Source organism: Polyodon spathula, chromosome 24 (assembly GCF_017654505.1).
Source record: "Polyodon spathula isolate WHYD16114869_AA chromosome 24, ASM1765450v1, whole genome shotgun sequence".
Taxonomy (NCBI): domain Eukaryota; kingdom Metazoa; phylum Chordata; class Actinopteri; order Acipenseriformes; family Polyodontidae; genus Polyodon; species Polyodon spathula.
In genome coordinates, this window is record NC_054557.1 from 18,775,466 (window position 1) to 18,797,727 (window position 22,262).

Sequence of the window (22,262 nt, forward strand, 5' to 3'; positions counted from 1 at the left end):
AAACATATTTATTAAAGTGTTCATTATTCAGAGCTTAGCATTCACAGCTTAGCAGGGCTGGAAATAGTCCCCAGTCCCCCCATTGCATAGCAGTCTGATCCGATCCTGGTTTTACGAGGAGTTTGTAATAAAGCCTGGAATGGGTGAAACCGCTATGCAATAGGAGTCTTAATTCCCGGTAGTGTAGGTGCGTGAGGTCTCCCTCAATTGGGAGGTGCTGTTTCAGTAACAGGCATGAAGAATGCCCTCTTGAGTCTCCCGAAAAGTGCGAACGCGTTGGATTTTCGGTGCGGGACTCGATGACCAGTCTAGAGCTCGGGAGTGTTTTTCGGATTCAGCGCCCGTGTTTTTCTGTTTTTCAGACTCGTTCTACGAGAGCTTGAAGAAGCTGAGGCAGGAGAGCAATTACATTGTGATGCACATCGGAGAAACTCTGCTGAGCAGGGTAAGGACGCCGCTCCCTGGGACCAGCCTGCCGGTCCCTTTGGGTTTCGCATCTCCCCGGTGCAGGGGCGTGTTCTCCTGGTATACCCTGGGGTCCCTCCATTACTCTGGAAGTCTAAACTAAGAGTTTTCTTTCTTGGTGGATTAAGCCCACCCAACAGTGTGTGTATTGAGTTGATCTCTCTCTCTGGTTTCAGTTCGATGGCTCGGAGGGCGAGTGGTTTCAGAAGCTGTCTTCACGGTTCTCCAGTCACCAGTCCTACGCTCTCGACCAGATCAAAGCCCGGCAGAAGAAGGACTCCAAGTTCAACAGCTTCATTCTGGTGAGCAGCTCCGGCACGCTGCCGTCCCCGAGAGAATCTCACTGCAGAGAGGGATCCAGTTCTGCTTTTGCTATGAGTGTATTGAGACACAACCTGAGCTTGTTACACTGAGGCTAATCAAGCTGGTAGTAAAAGGAATGGATGAAACCTCTATAAAATAGGGGTCTTATTTCCGTCCCAATATATGTAGACCCTTTCTCTGTCTCACGCACTCTCTCCCTCTCTCCCTCACGCTCCCTCCTTCTCTCTCTCCCTCACGCTCCCTCTCTCCCTCACGCTCCCTCTCGCTCCCTCTCCCTCCCTCACGCTCCCTCTCCCTCCCTCCGCTCTCCTAAGAGAGGGAGTCTCATCTCCAAAGTCCCTAGCTCCCCTCTCGCCCTGAAAGATGGAGGACTCTCTCCACCTGAAAGACAAGATCTCCGGCGCTGTCCAGGGTCGTACGAGAGAGCGAGCTTCAGGCTCAGGGAGAGAAGTCTCTCTCCTCTCTCTCCCTCCCCCTCCCTCTCTCCCCCATGCTGGGCTCCCTCCGAGCTCAGCGACAGAGCTGCCTCCCCTCTCTCTCTCCCTCCCTCTCCCGAGAGAAAGAGGGCCCTCTCCGCGAGGGAGAGAGTAGGCTCATCTCTCTCTCTCCCTCTCTCTCTCTCTCTCCCTCTCTCCCTCACGCTCCCTCTCTCTCTCCCTCCCTCTCGCTCTCTCTCCCTCCGAGTTGCTCTCCCCCAGAATGGCGCGGGGAGGGAGGGGAGTGCGAGACAGGAGGGAGAGAGGAGAGATCAGGGAGGGAGAGCTCTCGGGCCGACTCTCTCCCTCACGCTCTCTCTCTCCCTCCCTCACGCTGTCTCTCTTACCGTGTCTCTGACAGGAGGCCGAGAGCAATGCTCAGTGTCGTCGCCTGCAGCTTAAAGACATCATCCCCATCGAGATGCAGAGACTGACCAAGTACCCTCTGTTGCTGGAGAACATTGCCAAGTGCACAGGTCTGTGTGGTGTGTGTGTGTGTGTGTGTGAGGGGGGTAGGAGGCTGGTTAGCTCTCTGTTCATTCCTCTCCTCTCTCTCTCTCTGTCTGTCTAAGATGAGCCAGAGGAGAAGTCAAAGATCCAGCAGGCTGCAGAGTGCTGCCGCAAGATCCTGAATCGTGTGAACCAGACCGTGAGAGAGATGGAGAACCTGCTGGTGAGAAACACTGACACCGCCCCCCCCCCCCCCCACACACACCCCCAGCACACTCTCACACTGACCCCCCTCCGCTCTCCCTTCTCCTCAGCGTCTGAATGATTACCAGCGACGTCTGGACCTGTCAAGTCTCAAGCAGAGCAATGACCCACTGCTAGCAGAGTTCAAGGTAACCTGTGTTTCTGCCTGTCCTGTCTGTGTGTGTGTCTCTCTCTCTCTCTCTCTCTCTCTCTCTCTCTCTCTCTCCTCTCTCTCTCCTCTCTCTCTCTCTCTCTCTCTCTCTGTCTCTGTCTGTTTGTATTCCTGTCTGACTCTGTCTGAGTCAGATCTGTCTGTGTCTCTCTAGTTCTCTCTCAGGTCTGACTTTCAATCTATCTATGTCTGTCTTGTTCTGAGTATTGGAAATCCAATGTGATGCTAATCCTGCCTGTCTGTGTTTCAGAACGTGGACCTGACTCAGAGACACATGATCCACGAGGGGGCGCTCACGTGGAGAGTCACAAAGGAGAAGTCAGTCGGTGAGTCTCTTCACTCCTATTGCAAAGCAGTGTCACCCAGTCCAGGTTTTACTACCAGCTTGATTAGCCCCAGTGTATCTAGGTAACAAGCTCAGGTGTGTCTTATTAAACTCCCAGTGAAACCAGGAATGGCTCAAACTGCTGTGCAGCGGGAGTCTGATTCCCATCCCTGGAGTGTATCTTCAAGGAGCTGGAGTGGACATGTCCTCCTGTGTCTTTGTCCCTCTGATGGACGATGGCATGGCGGACAGTCGCACTGGGCAATACTGGCAGGACCGCACAGTGTAACTCATGTCCCGCCGTGTCTCCATGTCCCAGATGTGCAGGTCCTGCTGCTCAGTGATATCCTGGTCTTGCTGCAGAAGCAGGATGATAAGATGCTTCTGAAGTGCCAGAGTAAGAGTGGCTCGGTGGCGCAGGACGGGAAGCAGGTGCTGAGTCCCATCATCAAGCTGAACTCTGTGTTCTGTCGTGAGGTCGCCACGGGTGAGTCGGGGCTGGGGGGAGTGGTCTGGGGGAGCGGTGTGGGTTAAGGATTCTGGGCGCTAGGTGGCGCTAGTGGGTTAATGTTAATGCGATTCACCTTGCTGATTTCTCTCTCTCTCCAGATCACAAGGCGTTCTATGTGATCTTCACCTGGGATTCTGGGGCTCAGATCTATGAGCTGGTGGCGCAGACCGTGTCAGAGCGCAAGAAGTACGTTTCACCTTCCAGCCCCATGGACACCATTCATAAACACCATCGTGCTTCTCATTTGCTTCCAAGAATATATTATGTATGCCTGCTGTGCTGTACACAGGGCAATGCTGGCAGGACCGCTCTGTATAACACTGATATAAAACCCTGTAAAGAACTACAGCAGCTACCCAACATGGTGTCTATATAAAGTGCTGATCCAGTGTGCTGGCAGTGCCTGCTGTGTGCTGGGCAGAGCCTCGCTGTGCTGTGCTGTACACAGGGCAATGCTGGCAGGACCGCTCTGTATAACACTGATATAAAACCCTGTAAAGAACTACAGCAGCTACCCAACATGGTGTCTATATAAAGTGCTGATCCAGTGTGCTGGCATTGCCTGCTGTGTGCTGGGCAGAGCCTCGCTGTGCTGTGCTGTACACAGGGCAATGCTGGCAGGACCGCACTGTATAACACTGATATAAAACCCTGTACAGAACTACAGCAGCTACCCAACATGGTGTCTATATAAAGTGCCGATCTAGTGCGCTGGCATTGCCTGCTGTGTGCTGGGCAGAGCCTCGCTGTGCTGTGCTGTACACAGGGCAATGCTGGCAGGACCGCACTGTATAACACTGATATAAAACCCTGTACAGAACTACAGCAGCTACCCAACATGGTGTCTATATAAAGTGCTGATCCAGTGTGCTGGCATTGCCTGCTGTGTGCTGGGCAGAGCCTCGCTGTGCTGTGCTGTACACAGGGCAATGCTGGCAGGACTGCACTGTATAACACTGATATAAAACCCTGTACAGAACTACAGCAGCTACCCAACATGGTGTCTATATAAAGTGCCGATCTAGTGCGCTGGCATTGCCTGCTGTGTGCTGGGCAGAGCCTCGCTGTGCTGTGCTGTACACAGGGCAATGCTGGCAGGACCGCACTGTATAACACTGATATAAAACCCTGTACAGAACTACAGCAGCTACCCAACATGGTGTCTATATAAAGTGCTGATCTAGTGTGCTGGCAGTGCCTGCTGTGTGCTGGGCAGAGCCTCGCTGTGCTGTGCTGTACACAGGGCAATGCTGGCAGGACCGCACTGTATAACACTGATATAAAACCCTGTACAGAACTACAGCAGCTACCCAACATGGTGTCTATATAAAGTGCGGGTCTAGTGCTCTGGCATTGCCTGCTGTGTGCTGGGCAGAGCCTCGCTGTGCTGCACTGTGTGAATGTAACTGAATTCTGTCTCTGCTGTGTAGCTGGGGGGAGCTCATTAAGAATACAGTGGAAGATTTGAAGAGATCTGGACTGAGCGCCCCTCAAGACAGGAGAGTATCCAGGACAGCGGTCCTGCCCACCAGCCCCTCATAGTGAGTACCCACCTGCACACCCCTCCCCCTCTCAAATTCACACGGGCTTCATTGGTATGGTAGTTGCACACAAACAGTTATCAAAGTCAATGAAGCAAGTGTATGAAAATATTTAACATGGAATGAGGAGTCTCTTTCTTCATCTCCCTCCCCCTCTCCCTCAATTTAACCCTGTCTTACTATGAAGCCGACATTGTGTTCATTTTTCTATATGTGACAAATACAGCAGCTGTACTGAAAAAAACAATACTAATGCCTCTGTTCCTTCTCTCAGCATCAGCCCTCGCTCTCCCCTCAGCCTCTCTGAGAATGGGAGCTCTGTCAAAGACCCCGAGGGACCCCTACATCATTCAGGTACAAACGCTGTACCCCCGTACTCCCCTCTGAGCATTTGGATCGGAGCAGGGGGTCTGTGACTGTTAGAGTGACTCTCTTGTTGTGCGTGTGTGTGTGTTCAGTGGGAGTGGCTGTTGTGTTCTGCGTGTTTGTCACTGTGTTTTCTGTTGGGTGGTAATCACTGTGTGTTTGTTGCTCTTGTTATCAGACAAGGAGAAGGACTCTCTCTCTGAGAAGGCGGGGAATGCAGCTCATTTGCTGGTGGAGTTTCTCACAGCCAATGGCATCGACCCGTACGGCATGACCCACGCCCCTCAGGAGAAGGTGGCTAATGAGGCGCTGCAGGAAGGTAAGGAGGGGAATCCCCCCGACAACTGTGTGTATTCAACACTCCTTTATCCCTCTCCCTCTCCCCCTTTCCCTGACCCTACCTCTCTGCCTGTCTATTCCTTCCTTCTGTTTTCTCTCCTTCCTTTTCTCTCCTTCTCTGACTCCTTTTCTTCCCTCACACTTCTCTCCCTCATGCCCTCTCTCTCTCCCCCTCCCTCATGCCCCCTCTCACACTCCACTCTGTCTCTCTCTCATGCCCCCTCTGATCTCCGAGACTATCTCTAGAGCGAGAGGGCGCTATAAGTGCCCACTCTAGAGAGGCTAGCTATCCACACAGCTCTCGCCTCTAGTGTGAGAGGACGAGAGATTCACACTCTGTCTCTCTCTCTCTCTCTCTCTCTCTCTCTCTCTCTCTCTCTCTCTCTCTCTTCCCTCTCTCTCTCTCTCTCTCTCTCTCACACTCTGTCTCTCTCTAATCTTCTCTCTCTCTCGTGTGAGAGAGAGAGGAGAGGATGAGAGAGTGGAGAGTGAGAGATGAGATCGTCTCTCTACTCTCTAGCGTGAGATCGTAGTCGAACAGGAGGATATCACAAGACTCTGTGGATCTCTCTCTTGGAGAGAGAGTGTGAGACAGGAGAGAGAGGGCAGCTAGACAGAGAGAGAGTGATGGAGTCTCGCTCTCTCACACGCAACTGCTCTATGTGTCTATAACGATCTCACAACTCTCACAGTCTGCTCTCTCACTCTCTCTCTCTCTCTCTCTCTCTCTCACACTCATCAGACTGTGAGACTCGCTCGAGCTCTATCGCACAGAGAGGAGAGCCACTCCTCAGTCTCTCTCTCTCTTCACACTCTGTCTCTCTCTCTCTCTCTCACACTCTGTCTCTCCCCCCTCAGTCCTCTCGTTGAAGAGGATGCTGGTCGGCAGTATCTGCCTCTCGGAGGAAGTGGCTCTGCCCCCGGGTACCCAGCATACACCCAGCCCGGAGGATGAAGGGAGCGAGAAAGGGAGCGAGGGGAGGGGTGAAGAGGAGGAGGCTGCAGAGAATGGGAGGAGAGAGGAGGAGTGTGGCAGTCAGTCAGCAGGTGAGCGCGCCCCACACTCCTGGAGGAACGGCTTCAATCCACTTTTTTTATTAGGAAAAATATTCTATCTGACAAGAGAACGAGAAACAGCATTTGTTTCTAGACCTAAAGCACGGCCCATTTATATACAGCAGCTCAGCATATATATATATATATATATATAAGCAAAGAGATACTGTCCGTGCACTACAGTGTTAATTTTAACAGAGGTGACAACCAATATAAGGCAAGTAATTAAGAATCCTAATGAAGGCATATTTGTGCTGAAACCGGTAGATCGCTGTGTCTTTTTTAAAAAAATAAAATAAACTGTTTAATATTAGTATTTTGTGTGTGCCATAAATTTGTTGTTTGCACATGCAAGAAATTGGATGTGTGTTTATTCCGCTTGGCAGCACCTAGTTGCAGATAATGATCCTGACTTTCTGAGGAGTGCTTCTGTTGGAGAACGTCTGCAGCGCAATACGGCTCGTGCCTTATCAGCATTGGTAGCTGCATGCCTACCTTTCCCATATTTTAACATAATCGTCTCCAGGTTCAAAATGAGTGACTTCAGAACTGTGAGGAACTGCTGAAGGTGTGCCGGTTTTGTTCCTTGGGGATTCAGCTGGGAATTTATTAGGGATTTGCGGCCGTTATTTCGAAGCGTTCACCACAAAAAAATCTGAGCCATGCCTGTAACTGTGTGTGAGATTCACATGTCGTGTGTTCCTCCCTCCACTAGGTGGAGCCCCAGCTGACAGTGAGCCAGACGGAGGAGAAGGGGAGGAGTCTGTCAGCACCCCTCTCATCCTGTCGCACGACCAGGCGCAGGAAGTGAGGCGGCGCGTGACGAGTCTGGAGAGGCAGCTTCAACAGCTCAAGGTAAGCGATCTTTCTTTTAATATTGAAAGACTTCTCCTCTGAACGCTTGCTACTGTGTCTGCTACTGGTAGCACTAGTGAGAACTAAGACCACTGCAGCTAACAAAGAAACCCTAATAGAACTCCAGTGAGGATGATTTTAACAGCGTTTATTGTGTTAGGTCAGTGTGACTGATCTCGGATTTTCTGCGATTTGATTTCTCTGTCAGATTGTCGAGGAGGAGTATCACAGATTGCAGGACGGTCTCTCCAAGTTCGCCATGTCCCAGCACAGCTACTGAGGAGCAAGAAGCAGGGAGAGGTACGGCAGACGGGCAGACAGACAGACTTACTAATATGCCACTTAATCAGAAAAAGGGCTTGCTACCTGTGTGGGACCCTGAGCGAGTCACTTCACCTCCTTGTGCTCCGTCCTTCGGGTGAGACGCGAAACAAACGAGGTCCTATTGGAAGAGACTCTGCAGTTGTTGATGAAGCAGAGCTCACCCCCCTGGTGTCTAAGTCGCTTTGGATAAAAGCGTCTGATAAATGACTGGTTGATAATAACATTGATCTCTCTGTTTTTTTGCAGGTTGAAGTGCGAGAGGCATGGGTGATTGATTAGTAGTGCCTGGACCCACACATTGAGCTTCCCCAGACCCCTCGCACTCCATCCGTTTCTCTGTGCTCAACTCTGCTGCCTTGAATTGAAGTGCTGCCTTGGTGTCTGGTCGCAAAGAGAGAGAGAAGAAAGACAATGAGAGGAGAGGAAGAAAGCGAACAAGTGAGAGAACGACAGAAAGGAGAGGAAGAATGAGAATGGTGTTAATGAGAAAGGAAAAAGGAGCTGAAGAGAGGGATTTTGAAGCAATTAAAATGAGAAGATGCATGTTTGAGTGATAGGGTGTGAGGGAGTTGTGAGTGTGCAAATTACAGGCTTGCATACACTGTGAGCTTGAGCATTGTGTGTGTGTGTGTGTGAGAGACGGAGGGAGGGAGATTTCAAAGCCAAAATTTCACAACAAAGGGGAAAGTTACAACGAAGGGAAATGATTTTGTTTTCTGAAAAGAGAACCAAATTTGAGGCCAAAAAAACTACCTTGCACATAACCCCTCCCCTTTCCACAATAACCCCTCCCCATTCAATTTCCAGTATGACCCCACCCCTTCCCGTTATAGCCCCTCCCTGTTCCATTCTAATACTCTCCCCTTCGCATTATACCCCCCCCCCCTTCCCGTTCCTAAACTAAAGAAACTCCTGGTCATGTAAAAACTCATCAAGATGTTTATCACAAGCTCCACCCCTTCTCTGTTACCCCCTCCCCCTGTCTCTACCCTATGCAGTGTGTGACAATTTCAAACCATTGTGCCTTAACTGTTAACCCAGAACACGAAGTCTTTGAAAACAATAGAGATTTTAGAATAAACTCCTTCCTTGCTGTCTCTTCCAGCTTGTGCTATCCCGAGATCCACTTACTGGTCTGCTTGACTCGCTCTCTTCTAGTTTCAATAACACTGATGAAGGCACTAGAGCCCAAACGCTGGTCTGCTTGACTCAGTTTAGTTTCAGTCACACTGATGAAAGCACTAGCTGAAGCATTTGCCTTCTAGCCAAACACGTCTTCTAATGAAAACCCTTTTAATTACAGATTTTGAAAGATATTTTATATTCCAAAAAAGGGAATCTTGCAAAAAAAAAAAAAAAAAATAGCAGAGCTGAGGAAGGAAGGAGATTCTAAATAAACGAGACAGGACGATCTGTTCAGATTTTGAATTTTTCTCTGGTTCATTCGTTATTTCTTTGGCTGTTTTTCGTGCGAGTGCTGTTTCTGTTCTTGTCGGTTTTAAGGGTGGAATAACGCAGAAAGTTGAGAGTGAGTGAGAAAGAGGTTGCAGGATGTCTAGGAGAGAAGCCTGTGATTGTCCTGCCAGATATGCTGGATATATAGATAACTGGGTTGACTTTTTTTTTTTTATTTGAATTTGCTGTTATTTTTGATGTACCTCCTTTATTACTGTATTGAAGTGCCAGCGCAGTGGGGGAGGGGGGGGGGAGGAGTTCCTGGACTGTCTTTATTGGTGCATACAATTCCCACAGTCCAGCATTTTCACACGCACACGCACGCACGCACACAAACGCTCACTTTTTCTCCGCTTTGTCACTTTCTCTTTCCCTCTCTTCTCTCCTCTTATTCCCCTCTCCTTTCTCTCTGTCTCTCAAATTCCAAACTCATTCATTTATCGTGAAGCCACAAGTATTGCCAAAATGAATCCCTCTCTCTCTCTCTCTCTCTCTCTCTCTCACTAGCCTTTCTGTCTCAGAATTCAAAACTCATGCGTGTATTGGCGACTCGCACATGTACTGAATTGCCAAAACAAGCAAAAAATAAAAAAAAACCCTGTAGTAACACAGCAGGTGTATTGAGAGGCTTCTGTTCGGCTGTTTCAATGAGGACGACTCAGGCTGCAATAGGCTGAACTGTCTGCTCTGTGTAACACACACACACACAGAGATAGATACACACACACAGATAGATACACACACACACACAGATAGATACACACACACACACAGACAGATACACACACAGATACACACACACAGATAAACACACACACATACCTCTATGTGTGTGGTCTACACTACATAGAATCCAGATACACAGATACACAGACAGACACACACACACACACAGATACACACACAGTATACTAGTGTGGTGTCTATGGTGTGTGTCTATCTATGTGGTGGTCAGATACACACATCATGTGTGTGGGTTCCTATGGGTGTCTGTCTAATGTCAACACACAACACACACACACACACACACACACACACACAGATAGATACAGACAGACACACACACACACACACATTTTGCAGCACCTATCCAAAACAATTGCCTGCTTTTGAGCTCCAAACTTTTCCCCCCTCACACCCCGAACCCACTCACCTCTCTGCAGTGGCAATTTTAGATATTTCAAGTAGAAAAAAAACAAGATATTATTCATAGTGCTTCTGAAGTCATTTATTGGTTCTGTTAGTTTTAAGATACGGGTGGTTATTACAGTAAGAATTATAACTATGTATTATGAGAAATGTATACAAAAATCATTTTTCGGATCACCTGGTTTCTGTAACCGAAATTGTGTGTGTGTGCGTGCGTGCGTGCGTGCTTGCGTGTGTGTGTGTGTATATATATATAAAGCCAAAACTGTACAGTTCTGTTCGTAAATAATTTCAGATTTGTATTGTAAGTGTTTTTATTTTTATGAAAAGACTGGCAGTTATTTATTTGTATTCCTTCTATTTTATTATTTTTTAAAAGCAGGATAGATTTTCTGGAAGCGAAGTTCCTGCCTCGACCCGCACACATGTCCTTTAGGAAGCATTGCTTACATTCCCAATGGAGCGTTTCAAAGCTGAGGCAAATTTTATTACAAGAATTAAACCGTTTAATTTCAAACACGCTTCCTTTTGGTTTGTTGTACCTGAGAGAGGGGAGGGGGTGGGGCGGGAGGCTTCCATTGCAGGACAGTTTAATTTTAAAACCAAAGTCCTTTTACAAGTAACAAGGTGTTTTATTTGAAAGATCTTTTCAGTTTTGCTTTAGAACTTGACAAAAGCTTTACGAATTCTGACAGAACTGCATTGTTTTTTTTTTTTTTGCGAACATCGTATAATACTCGTTATTATATCTTAATATTATTATTATTATTATTTATTATTATTATTATTATTATTATTATTATTATTATTAATATTATTATTATCGCTGTAATACATGTATTGATGACAGAATGTTTTGTAACCCGCTCACGAAACTTTTCAGCTTCAACGATGTACTGCAGTTTTGTATTTTTTATTTTGGGTATGAACAAGCTCACCATCATACAGAGACTAGGAAATAACTGCCTTATTTAATATTTGCTGTTTTATCTGTTTTAATGCCAATTATGGATTATCTCTTTTTTTTATATGAAGAAAAAAAATCAGAGTCCTGTTTTTTCTCTCTCTGTTCACTATAAAACAGAATTGTACTGTGTATTTTGCTATGATATGTAAATGCAATTTATAAAAAATAAATATATATGTATATATATATTTGGGGGAAAAAATTAAAAAAGAGGAATCAGGTACGTTGTAATCATTTAAAAAAAAAATAATAAAAAAATCTGTAAAGAAAATGTGTTTGGTGTCTTAAATTTATCTGTGGTGAGGGAAGGAGGGAAGCCTGCCCTGGACTGGAGGGAGCCCCCTTTCTCTTAGGGGGGTGAGGGAGGGAGAGAGCAGGTCGTTCTTCAATTTGAGCTAGCCAGAACTGTACACTCTCTTAACCACTAGAGGGAGTCATTGACTTAGCTGAAGTGATTTTTATTTTTTGAAGAAGAATTGAGGTCAGACAGTTTCTACACTCCTTGCAAATCTGCCTTCCTTGTGTCTGTCATGTGCATTGCTTTTGTTCTGTTTTTAGATATAGCATACACTGTGTGTGTGTGTGTGTGTGTGTGTGTATATATATATGCATATATTACATATATATACATAAACAATCACAACCAAAGTGGATGCACCTCTTGGTCGAATTGCATCTTTAGAAACATATACCTTCCTATGTTATACACAGTCTTTTTAGAAAAATAGTTAGTACCTTTTTTTAAACCGGGTGTAGTTCGTGCTACATTGTTTAACAATGCATGATAACATTGTGTTGTCGTGTCAGCACACTTGTATTTACTAAGTAACTCCTTGGAAAGGGTTGGCACTGAATATTCGCAGGTATTAAAAACCAATCTCCAGCCACTGACTTTAAACACTGCGTTTTTATTGCTTTTCAAGAGATTTTTTTTTTTTTTTTTTAATGTCTTATTGCAATATATATTTACAGAGAAATGCTTTTAAAATGGCGTACAGCGATGGCATGTGACACAGGAAGGTATTTCAATAAAGTGTATCTACAATAAAAAGATTTTGTCTGAATTAATTATTTCATATTTAGTTTCAGTTTGTTTTTTGTTTTTTTTTTCAGAACTCCACATACGATAATTATAACACACAGGAATACACAATACTAGCCTGAAAACAGATTTTTTCTTTTTAGTTCATTAAATCTTCATTTAAACTTTTTTTTTAATTTTATTTTTTAATAACATGTATACAATATTTAACACCATGTAGAGAAGCTGGACTGAAGGTCAGTGAAGCACAGCAGTAAGAAATGATCTGTAAAGCAAACGCAGTACTTCTTGCATCCACTAGAGGGCAGACTAGGGGGGGATAGTTTAATGGTTACACACGGGTGTACCTGCTGTCGAGTTTAGAGAGGATTCTGAGAGCTCTATTGGGAGTTTTAATAAAGGGGGTTTTAACCCGTTAAGTGTCAAATACATTTGTCTTTAAAAAAAATCTGAACACAACTTAGATATTTGTACTTTGATACATTCAAATCAATAGGCTGCCATTCCAGACGTTCAGAGTGTAGAGACAGGGGCGTCTTTAGAACTTGTATACATTTATATATTCCCAGTGTCTTATTCTTTTTAGGACAGTCAAGTTGGACGCGTTCCTGTAATCAGAGCAATGAAAGTTCACCACATAGAGTTTTCTTTATCTGCATTTCTAATTGAAGTTAGCATAACAATACAGTTAAAGGAAAGAAAAAAAAAACGGCAGGCAGTTGCCAGTTAAAATAAATAAAATACTCCAAAAAACAGCAGCTCATCGAGAGAACAGTGGCACTTAATGGGTTAAAACACTTGAGTGGCGTCAGAAAAGCGGGTTCTGTAGTTTTAGTAGCTGCTCTCCACCTCACCCTTTTGTGAAGTTTGCAAACATTCGGAGTGGCGTTTATTGCAATTACTCAAAAGCTGTGAATTATTTAAACTAGGCAGGTTTAGTCCTAGTTGCCTGCCTGCCTGCTGTGGACTGATCTAACCCAGGCTAGATCGGGCGAAGGGGCTTTATAACAGCGCCATCTAGTGCACAGCTAGTACATTGCCAGCAATACAAAAGAAAAACTTGATCTGGCGTGGCAGATCACTAGATTGCACTGGCTCTTCATTAAAGTCACTTCATCTAGCCTGTGTTAGGAGCAGATAAATGAGGGGGAAAAATAACCACTCTGGCAATAGACAAGTTTGTATACTGCCTAGGGTAGTTCTGTAGCAGGTGTTTTCGTTTTTGGCAGTCACTTACAGATGCTTGGATAAAACTTTAAAATAACGGCAGCAGATTCCAAATGAATTCCTGTCCGAATCCCACCTGAATATCGCCTGCGCTTCTCCTGTGAGTTCTAAAGCCATTCCTTGTGAATGAACACGGCGCACATTCCCCTGGTGGGCGAGTAAGAGAGTGTGAAGGATGCGAGCCCCCTGTTAATTCATGCGGATTTGATTGCCCGCATATTAATTCTGAGGGGGTATGAACGTGTGCCTTACACACGGGGTCTGCAGCGTTTGTTTCAAAGCAACACGGAATGGACGAACAGGGGGCCCGAATTCACAGCGGACGGCTTCAGAACTCGGAGGTGGCGCAGAAGATATTCAGGCGGGATTCCTGTGGGATTCAGCCAGGGAAAAAAGATCTCACAGGATCGGATGGGCCACCTCCAGCTCACCAGTTAAAAAGCGTCCAGCAGATCAGACACTAAGTCCTGGTGGCAGTCGGCTCTCTGCTGGCAATGGTAACAGCCAGGGGGTCCGCGCTCAGCTTGGCCGACGTTGGGTGGTCAGTGACGGGTCCTGGCAGTTTGTGCGCTTGCATGAGGGCCGGAGACACCCCTCCCTTTCCCTGGGGGGCGCGGCCAGCGCTGGGGAGGGTCAGCCTGGGTTCCACCCTGAAATCACAAGCCTCCCCCTCCGAGCTGCACTCGCTAAGATCTGTAATCTCCAGATCGGAATCTGAGCCGGGGGCCTCCTTCACTCCCCGGGCTCCTGGGCTCTCTACTCGTCCCCCAGGGGCCACAGGAGCCTCCCGCTCCCCCGTCTCGGCCCCTCGGCCCAGGACTAGCCCCGCTGGGTAGGAAGGCAAACACAGCCTGGCTAGCCCACCTACCCCAACACTGCCCTGGGTCCCTCCTCCTCCTCCCCCTGCCCCTGCTCTCTCCAAGCTGTCTGAGCTGGGGAGGAGAGAGGAGAAGGGGCTGGGTAGCTGGGAGAGAGAGCTGTGGAGGGGGCTGGGGTAGAAGTGAGGGGGGTAGAGGGAGCCGGGGGGTAGTTTGGGGTTGTTGAGGGAGAAGGCGGCGGGAAGGTAGGGGTTAAAGTTCCAGGGGTACTCGGAGAAAGGCGGGGTGCGTCCGTAAGGGGAGACGAGGCCAGGAGGTTTGGAGTAGCAGGGCCCAGCTGTGGAGAGTAGAGGGCAGAGGTGAGGGGAGTCGAGAAGCTGAAGAGCCTCAGTCAGCCAGAACGCACAGAACATTATTCACAAACATGCTGAACAACTCTGCTTCATGAAGTCGAATGAAACCTGCTGGAATGATGCTACGTTAAAACATTGAATTATACACCGGCGCTTTGGAGTTTTCCCATATACTTAACAAAAAACTGACAATGGACTGTTTTTTTCCCACTGTAAACCTTTAGATTGGTCTTTATGACACGTTTACCAGGAAAATTTCCTACACACACACACACACACACATGGGTTGTGAAGGGTTGAGGTCTTTCTGGTGTATTCTGCAGTGGAGTCCTATTAAATAAAAGCCTGGGAGCCACATGAATATTGAATCACAGGGCAGCGCTGTCTGTGCTTGCTTAAGAACACACTTCTAATAGAGACCAGCGGCCATACACAGAGCTGGACTTCATTAGGACAGAGTCCACTTGTTAGGGATGAGAGAGAGGAGGAAGAGGGGGGAGAGATATATAGAGAGAGGAGGAGAGAGAAAGAGAGGGAGACTCCAGAGAGAGTGGAGGGGGGAGAGAAAGAGGAGAGGGTGCCTCAATACCATTCAATGTAGTGAGGCATCTCTATACTTGTAGCGCCTTCTCATTTACTCTCACTATATTTTTATTTACTATTTCTAACTCCAGTCAGACAAAACACCACACAGGGTGAAAGCCGACAAGAAGTTAAATATTAAAAATGTGTTTTATTGCACAACACACACCTGATCCCAGGAACGGGAACGCCGAGTCCAGCCGCAGTTTGTCGGCGTCTGATCCCGGGAGAGTTCGCTCGAACAGGGTGTTGCGGAGTTCCCTGCTGCTCGATTCCGGGAGCCGGGGGAAGAGAGACTGGAGAGACTGGGAGATGAGAGGGGAAGGGGGACGGGACGGGACGGGACACGGTATCTGTGTTGTTATAAATCCTATACCAGAAATAACCAAAATTCTAATGCATTAATACAGCACCTCTAACCCTACGCGCACTATCCTTAACAACTATTTATTTGGAAGTAAATATATTTAAAACATTTTTTTTTTTAATCCAGCCTCAAAAGCCAGAGTTTTACACACTGCCTTATGTGTTGCCGGGCGGAATCTAGTTAGATAAATAAATCAGTTTTTCGGTTTCGTGACACGGGTGAATAACACACGCGTGGGCATTACCTCCGGCGTGACAGGCGCGCAGTCCTGGCCGGGCGAGTTGAAGTGGTTCTGGGCCAAGAGAAAGGGGGAGTTGGCCATCTCGAGAAGCGGGTAGTTCACCAGCACCACTTTACTGAAGTTGAATTTGTAGGTGAAGCGCTTCCCTTTGGTCTTGTGCAAGATCCTCTTGTTGTAGTAATACCTGTAGGAGAGGAGAGGAGAGGAGAGAGGAGAGGAGAGAGGAGAGATGAGGGGAGAGAGGAGGAGGAGAGAGGAGAGAAGGAGGAGGAGAGGAGAGGGAGAGAGGGAGAGGAGAGAGAGAAGAGGGAAAGAGGAGAGGAGAGAGAGAGAGAAAGGAGAGGACGTTAAGATGAGTATCACCCTCAACCTCTCATGTCTAGAAGCAGCGAGACAACTACTCTCCTCTACTAAGGCAGATAAGAGCTCTCCCGAGTAGAAGGAAGAGAGAAGGAAACGAAGAGCACCCTCATAGCACCTCTACTCTCACGCTCTCTAGCGCGAGAAGGCTAGGAGACACCTCCGACCTACCCTCCCCTCCCCGCGAGCGACGACCCCAAATCCTCTCCTTCCCCCTCGCCGAGCGGACAGAGCACTAGAGCCTAGCGAGAGCCAGGAGGAGAGAGGAGGAGAGGGGAGAGGAGGAGAGAGAGAGAGAAGAGAGAGAAGAGAGATGAGAGGAGAGGAGAGGAGAGGAGAGGGGAGAGGAGGGACAGGAGAGGGGGGAGAGGAGAGAGAGAGGGGAGGAGAGGGGAGAGGGGAGGAGGGAGAGGAGGAGGAGAGGAGAGGAGAGGGAGAGGAGAGGGGGGAGAGGAGAGGGAGAGGAGAGGAGAGGAGAGGAGAGGGGAGAGAGGAGGAGGGAGGAGGAGAGAGGAGAGAGAGAGAGAGAGGGCAGAGAGAGAGGGAGAGAGAGGAGAGGAGAGGGGAGAGAGAAGAGGAGAGGGGAGGGGAGAGGAGGAGAGGAGAGGAGAGGGGGGAGAGGATGAGGAGAGGGGAGAGGAGAGGAGAGGAGAGGAGAGGAGAGGAGAGGAGAGGAGAGAGAGGGAGGGGAGAGGAGAGGAGAGGAGAGGAGGAGGGGAGGAGAGGAGAGGAGAGGAGATAGAGGAGGGGAGAGGCGTCTACGCATGAAACCAGATCCGGACACGACCCCCTCCAAACTGACGCATCCAAACTAACACACCGCCCAACTCAAGGCTGTTTTTTTTCTTCCCTTTTCGCGTCTTCATTGCTTCTTGTAAATCTTTAACGATTCAGTTTGCATTGTATTTATATAGCGCCTTTCATGCCGTAGAACATCAATGCGGTTTACATGTGGCTTAAGAGAAAGACGTGTGCCGGTTATAATAATAATAATAATAGATTATTAGCGCGGCATTTTGTATTACGCCATTATGTACCATCGAATTATCGGTTTGACATGTGGCTAAGAGAAATTACGGATGCCGGTTATTTATTAATATCTTAATTAGAAATTTGTTATATCATTCTAATATAATACTAAAACTTAGTTTGAAGATCTTGACATAAATACCGCTATATTTTAGTGGCGATGCCTAGAATTGGGTATACCGCTGATTAAAGTTGATCAAACCAGAACGTTACCAAGATATATTTGTGTACATCTTTTTCAGAGTTTACTCTTTAAATGAACTCTGCTTTCTTTTATTTTTATTTTTTTAAACGACGATAAGACGCCTCAATTAAAAAAAAAAAATGTTTCCGTTCGGTAAGATTTAGCTGCGATTGTTTTCGCCTTTCAAAAAAAGGAAAAATAGGAATTGATTAAAGACTGCTTAGGAAGGTTTTGAAAATACTGGCTACGACCCTTCACCTCGCAGCCACGCCGTTCAGCATTATTATAACGAATCAGTCACCCAGCGGACGCTTTTACCCAAAGAGACTTGCAGAGACGAGGGGGGTGAACTCTGCATCATCAACAACTTTTGTAGCAGAGTCTCTTCCAATAGGAACCGCGTTTGTTTTAAACAAAACGAGACCAGGTTTACTGCCACAGAGGTTCCAGTGACTCACTCAGGGTCACACACGCACACGCACACGCACACGCACACGCAGTGGGTCAGTGAGACAGGATTGAAACGGAGACCTCTTGGTAGCGAGGCCCATTCTTTATTCTCCCCCGAATAATGCCACTGACGTGAACTGACGCTCTGGATAAGACAGTGTGTGGTGTGTGTGTGTGTGTGTGTGTGTGTGTGTGTGTGTGTGTGTGTGTGGGTGGGTGGGTGAGTTCGTGTGGTGACCCACACACACACCACAAACACAACACACCAACCCACCCACTCCAAGACACAACAACACACCCAACCACCCACAACACACACATACACAACCAACACAACACACAACACACCCCAGTTTGTGTGTTGTGTGTGTGTGTGTGGTGTGTGTGTGTGTGTGTGTGTGTGTGTGTCTGTGTGTGTGTGTGTGTGTGTGTGTGTGTGTGTGTGTGGGTGTGTGTGTGTGTGTGGGTGGTGTGTGTTTGCACAAGCACGTGTGTGTGTGTGTGTGGGTGGGTGGGTGCGTTTTGTGTGTGTGTGGGTGTGTGGGTGAGTGTGTGTGTGGGTGGGTGGTGTGGGTGGGTGGTTTGTGTGTGGGTGGGTGTGGTGTGTGTGTGTGTGTGTGTGTGTGTCTGTGTGTTGTGTGTGTGGTGGGTGGGTGAGTTGTGTGTGTGTGTGTGTGTGTGGGGTGTGTGTGTGTGTGTGTGTGTGTGTGTGGGTGCGTTCGTGTGTTGTGTGTGTGTGTGTGTGTGCACAAATAAGCAGGTCCATTAACATTTGTTAATTAAGGGAGGTAATTTGTAATAATTAGCCTTCAAAGACATGTCTAATCGAGCCAGCCACGGTTCCAATATGAATGACTCGCTGTGATAGGAAAAGCAATGAGGGAAAAAAACTACAAACAGCAATCGAACAAAGAAATAAGTGAAAGAAAGACTCTTTGAAAACCCGACTCTCATTGACTTGGAGCTATCAGGGGCTTGCAAAACAGGGTCATTAAGCGGGATTGTAATTCGTTCCGTTTGAACGTCTCTTTATCCAGAGCGAGGCTTTAATTATCACATTATTAATGTGTTCTTATAAAATCAATATAAATTAATCCGGGTCGAGGCTTCGAAAGCGATTTTTTAAGTTGGAAAAAGGCGATTCCGTTCGATTGGAATAACCAAGTAAAGCTCTCTCTCTCTCTCATCTCTCTCTCTCTCTCTCCTAACACTCTCCTCTCTCTCTCCTCTCTATCTCCTCTCTCTCCTCTCTCTCTCTCTCTTTCCCCTCTCTCTCTCTCTCATCTCTCTCTATCTCTCTCTATTCTGCTCTTTCTCTATCTCTCGCTTGCTCTCCTCTCTTTCCCTTCCTATGTACCATGGATTTGTCATGAGGCCCTGAATGCGTAGCTTGATAGCTTCCTTAAGCGCAAAATCAGACTTAAAAGATCTCTCCCTCTCTCTCTCTCCTTTTCCCTCTCTCTCTCTCTCTCTCTCTCTCTCTCTCTCTTTCCCGCTCTCTCTCTCTCTCTCTCTCTCTCTCCCTCTCTCCCTCCCCCCCCCCCTCCCTCTCCTCTCCTCTCTCTCTCTCACTCCCAGTAGAGCGAGACTCTCTCTCCTCTCTCTCTTTCCCATGTATTTTTCCTGAGGCCCTAATGCTTAGCTAATTCTTAAACGCAAAATCAGATCTTAAAAGTAATATAAATTCTTAATACATAAAATATGTAGTTATGTATTTCTATATAGTCCAGATCACTGAGGGGGTGTGTGTGGTGGTGGTAGTGGTGCTGTAACCCGTAGCAATGGACGGACACTTTTGGTTTTAATAATTGAAGAGAGGTCAGTATGATTGGGTTTCAAATGCACTCCTGGTTTGACGGACAGTGCATGCAAGCTTGTATTTAAGCTGAGTCGGCCGCCAGGCCCCCCTTCGCCCCAGCACCCGCCCTCCCGGCTCTGCCAGCCCCGCCCCCCCCGCCCCCTCACCTGAGCGCACGGCTGAGCTTGTCGTAGTTCATGTGAGGTTTGCACTTCCTTAAGCCCCAGAGCCGCGCCACCTCGTCCGGGTCCTTGATGACGAACTCCCCGTAGTCCCCCTGCCAGGCGATCACGTTCTGATACTCTTCCTTCTGCAGCAGCTCCAGGATGAAGTGCCACAGCTGGATCTGCCGGGAGCCCGGGCTCGACTCAGGCTTGTACGCCCAGTCTGGGAAGGCTATACCTGAGAGGGAGAGTGAAAGGGATAGGATGTGGAGGAGAGGGGGAGTGTGAGAGAGGGATAGGATGTGGAGGAGAGGGAAGAGTGTGAGAGAGGGATAGGATGGGGAGGAGAGGAAGCATGAAGGGGAGAGGGAGAGAGGAGGGGTGGAGGAGAGAGAGGAGGTAAGGAGGGGTGGAGAGTGAGATCGGGAGTGATGTATTTATACATGATTAGTACAGTCCTGAAGCACTAGCTGACATGAACGAGCATAGATGACATCTGAACAGATAAAAGCAATTCAAAATATATCTGACATGCTGTTTTCAAAAGCTGAACACAATGCAGAGGTGGGTAAAATATCGAAGGCACTGGGCTGGCTCTCCATCTACATGCCTCGTTTTCAGGAAGTCGGTTGTCATTTAACTTCCTGGGTGGTGTGCAGGGGGAGCCGCACAGTCAGGGCAGCATAGGGGTCCCCGAGGGTCTCCCCTGGTAAAGGCACGGCTGCATCGTGTGCAGGGTGAGTCACACAGTCAGGGTAGGGAGCTTGGTCTTCCTAGCTGTGCTGAGCTAATTACAGGGAGCAATGGCTCTGGCTCTAGGTTAGGGAGGCCAGTTCTACTGAGTCGCCTCACAGCGCTACAGCGGCCCATGCTGGCTGCAGTGCTTTGAAAAATTAGATACATCAGTGAGGGTTTCATGGAGTGAAGCAGTGTCAGTGTTACCTGGGGTCCAGAGAGCCGGCACGGGAGGAGTGAGGAGCAAATCACTGACACAGTTACAGTCCATAGTGCAGACCAGAGATCAGATCTGAATAGAGGGGGAGAGAGAGGGAGAGGAGAGGGGCAGAGAGAGAGGGAGGGGAATCAGCTGTGGTCAAAGTCAAGTCATAACGTCAAGTAAGTGCAGAACAGAGATCAGATATAAATAGAGGGGAGAGAGAGGGAGAGGAGGGGAAGAGAAGAGGGCGAGAGAGGGGTTAGTCGCTGACAGCAGCACATGTAGTAACACAATAAAATCGAATGGGTCTTATGTATACTTTAAGTTTTATCCTGAAATGTCTTTTCAAAAACATTGAAATGGCACACAACCCAGTACATATTATAATCAAACTGAACACACTGGCCCTGATCATGCAGTGACATTTCTCATATATATATATATATATAATATATAATATATATATATATATAGATATCATGTTGATGAATAATATTTATATGTGTATGTGTGTGTGTGTGTGTGTGGGTGTGTGTGTGTGTGTGTGTGCAGTGTGTGTGTGTGTGTGTATGTGTGTGTGTGTGTGTGTGTGTGTGTGTGTGTGTGTGTGTGTTGTGTCAAAAAGGCTGCTTATTTCTTATTGTAAAAAAAAGACGAGCTATAAAGATATTATCAGGAAGAATCGCCTGAAAGAAAATAAAATCATCCGACATCGCCTGCTGTCCCGGGCTCTCTCAATAGCGCGTAGCCGGGGACTAGCGCTCCAGCTCCGGCCTGGCTTCCCATGCAGAGTCCCTGGCTCTGGTTCTGTTCCTCGTGTGTACGGAAGGCTGTGTGCTGGCTAATTACCACGGAGCAGATGGGGAAGGAGAAAACCGCAACATTTCAGCCCAGGGCGACTCCTCTTCACGCCTGAGCTCTGTGACACAGAGTCGAGCGAGTGAAGCATTATTTATTCATTCACCTCCGAGAACGCAACACTTACAGCATAGACAAAAACAATAAATAAATAATAAATAAATAAATCCAACTCTATAATGATTTCTTTCTTTCTTTCTTTTTACATTTATCTTAATAAAGAAAAAAACGATTGGTTTAAAGTGGCGGAACTAAATACCGCCCGCCGTTATTTAAATCGTTGCGAGGGTTGAGAAAGGGTGTGTGGCGCAAGTCTATGTTTGTCTTTGAAAGTGTTTAAACTGCGACGGTAATTAGACCCGCTGCTTTTAAAGGATGGAGTAAGAGATGCGCTGGACAGACAGGTGAACAGACAAACAGATTTTAAACACGTAAACTAAGAAAAAACTTAAAAATAGAGAATAGATAGATAGACAGACCGACAGAGATAGATAGATAGATAGATAGATAGATAGATAGATAGATAGATAGATAGACGCTGAGTAGGATAGGATAGATAGATAAATCGATAGTAGCTCTAGATAGATAGATAGATAGATAGATAGATAGATAGATACTGACTTAGACAGATAGACAGAGATAGATAGATAGATAGATAGTAGATAGATAGATAGGGACAGACGACAGAGATAGATAGATAGATAGATAGATAGATAGATAGATAGATAGATAGATAGATAGACAGAGATAGATAGATAGATAGATAGATAGATAGATAGATAGATAGATAGACAGATAGATAGATAGACAGACAGATAGATAGATAGATAGATA

At 47.1% G+C, this 22,262-nt stretch overlaps 2 protein-coding genes across 6 annotated transcripts in view; one reads left to right on the forward strand and one right to left on the reverse strand.

The window, feature by feature from the left end:
* The window catches only part of LOC121298908 (rho guanine nucleotide exchange factor 1-like), a 30,753-nt gene extending 22,403 nt beyond the window's left edge, over positions 1–8,350 (forward strand). For all 5 annotated transcript variants that reach the window (XM_041226213.1, XM_041226215.1, XM_041226214.1 and 2 more), the window contains 15 exons: positions 363–445; positions 642–767; positions 1,627–1,741; positions 1,838–1,938; positions 2,030–2,107; positions 2,381–2,456; positions 2,775–2,942; positions 3,065–3,152; positions 4,397–4,507; positions 4,782–4,861; positions 5,052–5,192; positions 6,071–6,259; positions 6,984–7,123; positions 7,332–7,423; positions 7,694–8,350. In XM_041226213.1, the coding sequence (XP_041082147.1) occupies positions 363–445; positions 642–767; positions 1,627–1,741; positions 1,838–1,938; positions 2,030–2,107; positions 2,381–2,456; positions 2,775–2,942; positions 3,065–3,152; positions 4,397–4,507; positions 4,782–4,861; positions 5,052–5,192; positions 6,071–6,259; positions 6,984–7,123; positions 7,332–7,403 (1,568 nt within the window). In that variant the 3' untranslated portion in view covers positions 7,404–7,423; positions 7,694–8,350. The remainder of the gene's footprint in view (positions 1–362; positions 446–641; positions 768–1,626; positions 1,742–1,837; positions 1,939–2,029; positions 2,108–2,380; positions 2,457–2,774; positions 2,943–3,064; positions 3,153–4,396; positions 4,508–4,781; positions 4,862–5,051; positions 5,193–6,070; positions 6,260–6,983; positions 7,124–7,331; positions 7,424–7,693) is intronic.
* Positions 8,351–13,747: 5,397 nt separating this feature from the next.
* Positions 13,748–20,639, reverse strand: erfl1 (Ets2 repressor factor like 1). Its single transcript, XM_041225701.1, has 5 exons — positions 20,576–20,639; positions 19,637–19,871; positions 15,652–15,832; positions 15,210–15,345; positions 13,748–14,442 (listed from the first exon to the last, which is right to left on the reverse strand). Exons 1-5 carry the CDS (start codon positions 20,637–20,639, stop codon positions 13,748–13,750), a joined length of 1,311 nt encoding a protein of 436 aa, XP_041081635.1.
* Between the last annotated feature and the right edge of the window lie 1,623 nt (positions 20,640–22,262).